This window comes from Oryzias latipes, chromosome 21 (assembly GCF_002234675.1).
Source record: "Oryzias latipes chromosome 21, ASM223467v1".
In the NCBI taxonomy this organism is placed as follows: domain Eukaryota; kingdom Metazoa; phylum Chordata; class Actinopteri; order Beloniformes; family Adrianichthyidae; genus Oryzias; species Oryzias latipes.
In genome coordinates this window covers 24,688,700-24,699,387 of record NC_019879.2, presented here as the reverse complement: position 1 = coordinate 24,699,387, position 10,688 = coordinate 24,688,700, and the positions used below count along the sequence as shown (strand labels likewise).

General features: G+C 45.9%; 1 protein-coding gene across 4 annotated transcripts; it reads left to right on the top strand.

The window, feature by feature from the left end:
• The first annotated feature begins 1,673 nt into the window (after nucleotides 1–1,673).
• LOC111946719 lies at nucleotides 1,674–4,510 on the top strand. Of its 4 annotated transcripts, none has more exons than XM_023950539.1 (3): nucleotides 1,674–1,828; nucleotides 1,945–1,979; nucleotides 2,161–4,510. In XM_023950539.1, exon 3 carries the CDS (start codon nucleotides 2,817–2,819, stop codon nucleotides 3,855–3,857), a length of 1,041 nt encoding a protein of 346 aa, XP_023806307.1. In that variant the 5' UTR covers nucleotides 1,674–1,828; nucleotides 1,945–1,979; nucleotides 2,161–2,816; the 3' UTR covers nucleotides 3,858–4,510. The 4 variants fall into 4 exon arrangements, with proteins under 4 accessions (XP_023806307.1, XP_023806308.1, XP_023806305.1 ...); XM_023950540.1 differs by lacking the exon at nucleotides 1,674–1,828 and having other exon boundaries at nucleotides 1,835–1,979; nucleotides 2,161–2,222; nucleotides 2,380–4,510; XM_023950537.1 differs by lacking the exon at nucleotides 1,674–1,828 and having other exon boundaries at nucleotides 1,835–1,979.
• Nucleotides 4,511–10,688: the final 6,178 nt, after the last annotated feature.

Below are 10,688 nucleotides of genomic sequence, written 5' to 3'. Positions count from 1 at the left end.
ACTGTATCTTCTTGATGCAGTTGTTAAGCACACACAGACTTTTCCCAGATGCATTACTTCATCTAATAAATGTGTTTGACAGGTGAATAAATGCTGAATGCAAACGTAACATTCGATTGAATGCATGAAGAAGCCCATGTCTTATTTCTATATGTGTTTTACATCGTGTGTTTCTTGCCTTTATGTTTACTGTAAAGCACTTTGTGATTCTATATCTTGAAAGGTGCTATACAAATAAAGCTTATTATTATTATTATTATTATAAAGTAAAATCCACAACTGTTTCTTTGTTTCTGTTATTGAAAAACACATTCATGTTAAGTTTGTAATGTTCCCACAAGATACTATTGCGTTCCCTCGAAATGATTAACTCGTGCGAACGCAATAATTATTCACGTCATAAGTGATTCACAGTCACACAGATATGCTCTCCGTATGCCGGCAAAAGCCCCTTTCAGCAGTAAATTCTGTGTCTCTGTGACCCACATTCGTTCAAGAAAGTACGACGGAGTTTTAGGGCCACGGTGAGGAAAAAAAATTCTGGCCAACGTGGCGAGATTAAAGTCGTCATGTCGACTTTAATCTCGTCATGACGATAAAAAACTCGACACAAAGTTTCGAGAAAAAACTCGTCTTGTCGAGATAAAAGTCGAAATAAAGTTTCGAGATTAAAGTCGCAATGTTGCGCGCGAGAGAAAAAAACTCGTAAATTTACGAGATTATTGTGGAAGTGATAATGCAGAGCAGCAGGTGAACGCCGTGCAGAAGCAGATTAGACCGACTAAACTTAGTTGAACAGGTGAGCTGAATGTTTATTGATAACGTTCCAAATGTCTGGAAGCTCATTTGTTTGATTTACAAGTTATTAAAGTTTTATTTATTGATGGTTGGTTTGCAGGATCTCTGCCTCCATACTCTGCAGCCCGATGATGAAGCCGGCATCGGGTGTCCCTGCAGCTGTTTGCTTGAATCCTTTCTTCCTCCACCAAAGACAAGATCTCTATGTTTGTGTGATGCTTCCGTCTGAGGAGGAGAAGCACTTTTTGCCTTTTTCAACGTTGTAATGCTAATATAACAGACTATTTTCATTCATCTTTGTTTTTTAATGATCAAACGGGTCGCTTCATCTGCAGGAGGGGGCGTATGTAACACTGTTTACTTCCGCATTGGTGATCGGATGACAGATTCGTGACGTAATGTGACAGATGAACTTCAGGTTATGTGAATGAAAAGGAGAATAAAGGCTGCAGCGATCCACTACACCCAAACGTTTCTCTGAGCTCCTTATTTTACAAATACCCGGAAAGACGGCTCCACTAACAATAATCTGATTTTGAGTCGCCAAAAGGTTCAGCATCTCTTTGTTTTAAACCTATAATCCGAAAATAAAGCTTCACAAAAGGCTCTACATCTTTCATCTTCAAGCTAGGCTCCGATAAACAGACAACTTCGGGGTTTTCTCCTTGTTAATCTATGACTTTTTTTCCCGTAAATTTACGAGTTTTTATCTCCTAATAAAATTTCTTTTTTTTGGTGGCCATAAAACTCTGTCGTAAACTCTTAAATACAAAGCCACTAGCTCACTAACAGCCATAACACTGAATACTCCTGAAAGACTCAGCTTCACTGCTCGCGCGCAACATTGCGACTTTAATCTCGAAACTTTATGTGACAGACAGAGCTGTGGGTGGTGGTTTGTCCCTCATGGTGTTCCATAGTTTAGCATTCATGGCCAGCACCTGTCTGTTGAGCTGTGATTGGCTCACAAGGCTGATAAATAGCAGCAGTGGGAGTTCAATCTAGATGCTGGTTTCCTGGTTTGGCCTTGGTAGGTGAGCTTGACATGTGGACCGTTTTTACTAAAGCTTTTAATCATTTGAGTCCTTTTACTAAAGTTTTTAGCATTTGAGTTTGCAACATTTTAAATTCTATTTATATTAACAGGTGGTGGCATGAGTTCTGACCCTGGGGCATGAGAGGTAATATAAGGGTTTGTAAAGCATGTGTTTGTCCCAGGGGAGAACTAACTTATTTTTCTTTTTCCAGCAGAGTTGCCACTGCTGTTTTGCTTAGTGTTTTTAGTCATTGTTTTTAATGTTTTAATCAAGCTTGACACCCTTGCTTTTATCCATTTTTTTAAACTGTTGTGCTCATTTTTAGTATCTTGGTGTCTGGACCTGGCTGAGGGTAGCTGCCTCCTCCTTTTATCCTTATGGTAGCTGGTGGGTGCCATATATGGTATTGTGTAAGGGGGACCCCCCTGTTTTCAGCCCATAAATTAGTGGTGACCTGCTCAGGTGCACCTCTTCTGTTTTGTATTTTCTTTTAATCACTGTTTGGGTTGTGGTGTGTTTTTGTGTGTATTTGGACCCTGAGCAGGTACTCCTGGTGGGAGTTGGATCAGGTATCTCCCTTGGTGGTGTTTGTGGCTACCCGCCAGTGCAGTGGGGCTGAGGCGATCTTGGAGGCAGCCGCCCTCATGCAGTGTTGGAGTGCGGTCCAACTGTCTGAGTCCATTTTATTTTTCTCTTTTATGGAATCTGTGTCAAGTTTTTAATAAATTATATGTTTTTAACCTATCAAATCCAGTCTCCATTTGGGTTAACAAATGTAAGAGGGCGTTCGGTCACAAAGTGGCGTTGTCGGCAGGATCGGATTCCTCTACTGAATTTAAGACTTGGATCTGGATTTTTGTTTTTTTAAATGTCTTTTTAGTTTGTTTTTAAAAGCAAAACAGCAGTGGGCACACCGTGGGACTTGAATAACGAGGGTGCTACATTGCCAGCCCAGCGCTTCAGAGAGACTCCATCTCAGCGATGGCAGATGAAGTGGAGCAGTTACGAGACCAGGTTCGCCAGCTTCAGGAGGCCAATGATCGGCTGCTACAGCAGCAAGCTTCAGCCGGCCCGGCTAATCCCAGAGACTTTGTGGACCCACCAAGCCCGGCTTTGTTGGACAGATTGATGTACCTCCCCAGGGAGCGAAAGTGTCCAGTGTTCCGAGGGCGTGTGGGGGTGGGTATCGATGACTGGGTGGAGGAAGTTGAAGCTTGTGTACGTGCTAGACGCCTAGGTGCTCTTGATAAAGCGTTTTTCATCTTTGACCATTTAGAGGGTGAGGCTAAAGAGGAGATACGATATAGGCCGAGATGTGAGAGGGAAGACCCAGAAAAGATTATCAATATTCTGAAGGAGCTGTATGGGTGTTCAAGTTCTTATGTAGCCTTGCAAGAGAAATTTTTCTCCAGAACACAACAGGAGGGTGAATCCCTCCAAGAGTATTCTCATGCCCTGCTCTCAGTCATGGACAAGATTAAGCAGACCTCCCCTGAGTCTGTGCCTCAATCAGACAAACTCTTGCGCGACCAGTTTATTGAACATGTCCTGGACCCAGACCTTCGTAGGGAGTTAAAAAGGCTGGTGCGTATAACCCCGCAAATGTCTATGTGGGAGGCACGGACTACAGCAATTCAGTGGGAACGTGAAGGTAGACCAGGGGAGGATCGTCGTGGTGGCATTTATCCAGTCCCTTCTATTTGTGCTATGCAAGGTTCAAATGTGAAGCCTGGCGCCCCCCCTCCCTCAGTTGGTGTCATTGGCCCTGAACTGGTGGAGTTGCGTGCTCTAATCTTAAAGCAACAGGAGCAGATTAATAAGCTGACTGATGCTATGGCTACATTACAGAGAGCACCGCGGCAAACTCGGCCAAACCGTGCAGCCATCATTTGTAGGCGATGCCAGCAAGTGGGTCATTATGCAAAAGAATGTGATAATGAACGCGTTCGCACTCGGAGCCCTTCTACCCTATCCCCCCAACAGGGGGATAGTGGTCTTAATTCCCAGGTTGTGGGAAACTAGTTCCCTCCAGCATGCTGAGCCACACGTTGGAAGGGGACCTTACTGGCTCTAACAGTGAGAATTCAGTTGACCCTAACTTGACCTCCCTTGTTGCACAGTGCCCTAAGGTAGCTGTTAGAGTGGGAGGGGTAATTGTGAACTGTCTGTTAGACACCGGTTCAATGGTGTCTACAATGGTGGAGAGCTTTTTCTTGGAGCATTTTAAAGATGACCTTCAGCACTGTCATTGGTTGCACCTACGTGCGGCCAATGGTTTGGACATTCCCTACACAGGTTACGCAGAGTTCACGGTTGAGGTGCTGGGAAAAGTAATTCCTCAACGAGGGTGGCTAGTGGTCAAAGATCCCCCGGGCCAGCCTCGTCCTGCGGTGCCTGGTGTTTTAGGGATGAATGTAATCAATCAGTGCTATGATGTGCTATTTGGTCAGCATGGGCCTTCTTTGTTTGATCTCCCACCCCTAGTGCATGCTTCACCTCCATGGCAACAGGCACTACAGTATTGTCATCAATCCCGGCGTCATCCAGTCAGAACAGGCCTGGCCAAGGTCAGAGGCCGCAGACCTATTCTAATACCGGGAGGTACAGTTAAGTTGGTAGCGGCCACTTGCGCACCACACTTTGGCAATGTCTCGTCTGTTCTGCTGGAGCCAGCTAGTAGCCGTTACCGGATGGCCTTTTGGTTTCACCTTGTTTGGTCCGTGTAGAGAATGGCACAGCCTTCATTCCAGTTGTGAATGTAGCACTCACGCAGACAAAACTGTACCCCCGCAGCATTGTGGGTAATCTGGTCCAAGCCACAGTTCAAGGGCTCCCTTCAGGGATTTGTGAGATTCCAGAGGAGTCTGGGGTTACAGCCTCTATCAAGGTCCACGAGGGTCACGTTAGTAGTGTTGGCCAACAGTTACAGAACATTGATCTGTCTGAGCTATCGGAGACCGAACAGGAACAAGTGAGGACATTTCTGTTGAGGCATGAGTCAGTTTTCTCTGCGTCTGAAAGTGATCTTGGCTGTACTAACCTGATTTCACATGAAATCCCTCTGCTCGATGACAAGCCTGTTAGACAGCGGTATAGGCGGTTGCCCCCCTCTGATTATGAGGCGGTGAAGGCCCACTTGAGACAGCTGTTGGATAGTCAGGTTATCAGGGAAAGTAGTAGCCCCTATGCCTCTCCTATTGTCCTGGTGCGAAAGGATGGTTCCCTCCGAATGTGCGTCGATTACCGGCAGCTTAACCGCAAGACTAGGAAAGATGCCTTCCCTCTTCCCCGCATTGAGGAGTCTTTGGATGCCCTTTGTGGGGCCAAATGGTTTTCCACGCTCGACCTGGCTAGCGGCTATAACCAAGTGTCGGTGAATGAGAGAGATCGCCCGAAGACTGCTTTCTGCACACCATTTGGGCTATTTGAGTTCAACCGGATGCCCTTTGGTTTGTGCAACGCACCAGCTACTTTTCAGCGGTTGATGGAGAGGATGTTTGGGGCAGAACATTGTCAATCCCTCCTACTATATCTGGATGATATTATTGTGTTCTCTTCCAGTGTAGAGGACCACCTAAATCGTCTGGATCGGGTGCTGGGTCGACTGCACAGAGAAGGACTAAAAGTTAAGCTGGAAAAGTGTTGCTTTTTCAGGAAGGAGGTCAATTACCTTGGCCATCTGGTCTCCCGTGAAGGGGTATCTACGGACCCATCCAAGGTATCAGCTGTGGCCAATTGGCCACACCCCACAACTGTCTCTGAGCTTCGGTCCTTCCTTGGATTTGCCAGTTATTACAGGCGGTTCGTGGAGGGGTTTTCAAAGCTGGCTGCGCCATTACATCGCCTGGTTGCTGAATTGGCAGGCAGAAAAGGAAAAGAACCACCCCTGGAGAGCCACTGGAGCAATGCATGTGAGGCAGCTTTCAATGAGCTTAGGAGGAGACTGGTGAGTTCACCCACTCTGGCATTTGCCAATTTTAACCTCCCGTTTATTTTGGAAGTGGATGCAAGCCATGCAGGCCTTGGAGCAGTTTTGTCTCAAGAGCAGGATGGCAGGGTTAGACCCATCGCCTATGCCAGTCGAAGCCTCAGCCCAGCAGAGAAAAACTATAGTTCCATGAAACTAGAGTTTCTCGGAATGAAGTGGGCTATGACTGAAAAGTTTCGGGAGTATTTGTGGGGCCAACATTGCACCGTGTGGACTGATAACAATCCATTAAGTCATTTGGAGACAGCCAAGCTGGGGGCAACTGAGCATCGTTGGGTGGCCGAGCTGTCGGCATTCAACTATGATGTAAGATATCGACCAGGGCGGGCTAATACAAATGCAGATGCATTGTCCAGGCAGCCACCCACAGCAATGACAAGGATGAACACTGAGTCAATGTTGGAAGGAGTAGCCATCCCGGTTGCTATACATCAAGCTGTTCGACAGGAACCGCAGTTTACCCAGTATGCCGTCTCTGCTTTTCCCTCATATACTCTAAATGATCTCAAATTGTTACAGGAAGCAGACCCCACTATTGGTGCCTTTCTTCACTTCTGGAAGGCACAGAAAGCCCCAAGTTCCAGTGCTCGGGACAAACTGTCAGGACCGGTTCGAGTACTGTTACGGCAGTGGGACAAGGTCACAAGTAAGGATGGTTTGATCTTTCGAAAGGTACAGCGGCCAGATGGAGGGGAGGAGATCCTACAACTGCTGTTGCCTATGTGCCTCAAAGAAGAAGTCCTGCAGCAGCTGCACGATGACCATGGCCACCAGGGGATTGAACGTACCACTGAGCTAGTAAGGCAGAGATGTTATTGGCCAGGAATGAGCGATGACGTTAAACAATGGTGCAAAGACTGTACACGATGTATCCTGGCAAAGACCTCTCAGCCCAAACTCAGTGCACCCATGGGGCATTTGTTGGCTTCCCGCCCAAACCAAATATTAGCAGTGGACTTTACCCTTCTGGAGCCAGCTACTGACGGGAGAGAGCATGTCTTGATAATGACGGATGTGTTTTCTAAATTCACACAGGCGGTGCCTACCAGAGACCAGAAAGCCGCAACGGTGGCCAGCGCCCTTGTTCGGGAGTGGTTCTTCCGTTTTGGTGTTCCCGCTCGCCTCCACTCCGACCAAGGACGCAGCTTTGAAAATGCTGTTGTCGGTCAGCTGTGTAACCTGTACGGAGTGCAGAAATCCCGGACTACACCATACCACCCCCAGGGAAATGGGCAGTGTGAGCGGTTCAATCGGACAATGCATGACCTGTTGCGGTCACTGCCAGCAGAGAGGAAAAGACACTGGCCAGAATACCTGCCTCAATTGGTGTTCTGTTACAATACCACTACTCATCAGTCAACAAGTGAGTCACCGTACTACTTGATGTTTGGCCAAGAACCTCAACTGCCGGTCGATTTCCTTCTGGGCAGGATTGAAGAGCCAGAACGGGGGCAAGTGACTGACTGGGTGCGAGAACATCAGCGCCGCCTTGCAGTGGCCTTCCATGGCGCCAGGGAACGTCTACAGGCAGCTGCCCTAAAACGCAAAGACCGGCATGACCGCCAAACCCTCTGTGATCCATTGGCAGAGGGGCAGCTAGTGTACCTGAAAAACTGCACCATGCGCGGTCGCACCAGGATTCAAGATGCCTGGAGTCCTGTTTTACATAAGGTAATACAGGCCCCTAAACCAGATGGAGTTGTATACTCAGTTGCACCCGTTCAAGATCTGGGTAGGATTCGTCAAGTCCACCGAACCATGATGAAGGCAGCCAATGTGGATCGGGCCTCAGAGCTGCCTCACATGCAGGAAGTGCCTCAGGTAACCGGAATGCAGTCGGGTGGTGAGGAGGATGACCAGGGTGCATGGGTCATGCTTGACCCCAGAGGTGGCCAACCTGAACCATTCTATGCACAAACCCTCCTTCAAGGTGACCTTGTGGACAATGTTACACCTCAGGAAGAGTGCGTCCCTGCTACAGAACCTTTCCAAGCTCCTGTGTTACCCCCTGGGTCTGATGCAGAAGGTCCGAGGAGGTCTACACGCGCCACAGCAGGACGACATAGAAACCTGCATCACCTCCCAGCATCAGTGTTAAATCAGGCAGATGGGGCTACGAACTCCCAGGTAGCTGAGCTAGAGGGTTGCATTACTGCCTATTTTCGACCATGGTGTTGAGTAGGTAGATTTGTTTTTTTGTTTTTGTATCCGTGGGGCACGGATACAAAAAAGGGGGGGTAAAATGTGACAGACAGAGCTGTGGGTGGTGGTTTGTCCCTCATGGTGTTCCATAGTTTAGCATTCATGGCCAGCACCTGTCTGTTGAGCTGTGATTGGCTCACAAGGCTGATAAATAGCAGCAGTGGGAGTTCAATCTAGATGCTGGTTTCCTGGTTTGGCCTTGGTAGGTGAGCTTGACATGTGGACCGTTTTTACTAAAGCTTTTAATCATTTGAGTCCTTTTACTAAAGTTTTTAGCATTTGAGTTTGCAACATTTTAAATTCTATTTATATTAACAGGTGGTGGCATGAGTTCTGACCCTGGGGCATGAGAGGTAATATAAGGGTTTGTAAAGCATGTGTTTGTCCCAGGGGAGAACTAACTTATTTTTCTTTTTCCAGCAGAGTTGCCACTGCTGTTTTGCTTAGTGTTTTTAGTCATTGTTTTTAATGTTTTAATCAAGCTTGACACCCTTGCTTTTATCCATTTTTTTTAAACTGTTGTGCTCATTTTTAGTATCTTGGTGTCTGGACCTGGCTGAGGGTAGCTGCCTCCTCCTTTTATCCTTATGGTAGCTGGTGGGTGCCATATATGGTATTGTGTAAGGGGGACCCCCCTGTTTTCAGCCCATAAATTAGTGGTGACCTGCTCAGGTGCACCTCTTCTGTTTTGTATTTTCTTTTAATCACTGTTTGGGTTGTGGTGTGTTTTTGTGTGTATTTGGACCCTGAGCAGGTACTCCTGGTGGGAGTTGGATCAGGTATCTCCCTTGGTGGTGTTTGTGGCTACCCGCCAGTGCAGTGGGGCTGAGGCGATCTTGGAGGCAGCCGCCCTCATGCAGTGTTGGAGTGCGGTCCAACTGTCTGAGTCCATTTTAACTTTCTCTTTTATGGAATCTGTGTCAAGTTTTTAATAAATTATATGTTTTTAACCTATCAAATCCAGTCTCCATTTGGGTTAACAAATGTAAGAGGGCGTTCGGTCACATTTATTTCAACTTTTATGTCGACACGACGAGTTTTTTCTCGAAACTTTGTGTCGAGTTTTTTCTCGTCATGACGAGATTAAAGTCGACATGACGACTTTAATCTCGTCATGTTGGCCAGAATTTTTTTTCCTCACCGTGGCCCTAAAACTCCGTCGTAAGAAAGGAACATGAAAAACACTGAATGTAAAAATGTTATCAGTTAATCCATGTGTCCAGAGAACCTTTACTATCACATGCTATTCCTCAAAGACCATGGCAAGTGCTAGGGACTGACCTGTTTAGGTGGAACTCAAGAGACTACATTGTCATAGTGGACTACCTAAGCAGGTATTTTGAGCTAGAAAGACTTTACAGTTGTACACTCAAAGCAGCAATGGGAAGACACGGCATTCCAGAGATTGTCATAAGTGACAATGACAACGGACCATGCTACGGATCAAAAGAGTTAAATCATTTTGTAGAAACATGGGGATTCACACACACCCTGAAGTCCACACTATATAATTAATTCAGTCTCAATAATCAGAAATGCACACAACTTGTTTTACAAATACACACGCTCTGATTCACAACTGTAATTTTACTCAAACGTGCATTATAAAATTTGGAAATCCACACGTTCTGTTTCACACATGCACAATAAGTGTTTCTCACAAATGTGCATGCTGTGTTTCACAAAATCACAATATATTTTTCAGAAATACACAATACATTTTTCAGAAATGCACAACAGATGCTTCACAAACATGATTTTTAGGTACACTTGTAATTTGAACTCACAGATTGTGCGAATTTTAGAATGTGCATTCACAAACCCGCTCCCACTCCCCACATTTGTGAGAGATTTCTCTGCAGTGAATATTGCGACTCTCTTCACACTGCAGGTCAACTAATGTTAACATTGGCTAATGAATCTGTCAATCAAACTCATCAGTAAAGCAGGCGTGCTCGCTTTCAGCCATTCGAACGGCCCCTTAGACGTATAGCGTCACGGGAAACGGTCACTCAAGTGAACTTGCGTGGTGATTTTTTCCTTCTCATCAGAAGACGCTCCTGTGGTGATGTTTAATAACAACATATTATGTTTATATTTATAAATTATATATATATATATATATATATATATACACAAATGATACTTAGATGCCACCAAAGGCATATAGAAAGCATTGTCATGTGGGCGCCGACGACCTCACCAAGATGGCGTCGCAGTCCGCCACTGTCCGCCAGGCTTTCCAAGCGGGCTTGTCTCCTCTAGCAATAAAACTCATTGTTAGCTCCCATGAATGTCTCTGTTAGATGGTTGCACTTCCATCTTTCTTAAATTTTTGGATTACTTTTGTGATAGTGTTTTGACTGACATGTAAAGCTTAGCTAAACTTCTTGTACCCCTCACCTTTTTTCTGCAAAGAAATGATTTCCCTTCTCCGATTTTGTGACATTTCTTTTCCATGGAGAGCCATTACTGACAGCATGAAATGGGAGGGGCTTTTCTTTGTTAAGAAATGCCCTTTTCTAGTCATCTGTGTGCTGGACACCTCTTAAATGAATCACTAAACTCACTTGTGGTTGAATGCCTGTTAATTAGAATGTTGTGGTCTTAAGTTCGGCTTTCCTCCTAAGACTAGGACTGGGGTGTACTCCTTTTTGCCACAT

Bases quoted from the DNA above. Each gene is read 5' to 3' on its own strand.
- LOC111946719 (XM_023950539.1), top strand. From the start codon at position 2,817: ATGGCAGATGAAGTGGAGCAGTTACGAGACCAGGTTCGCCAGCTTCAG.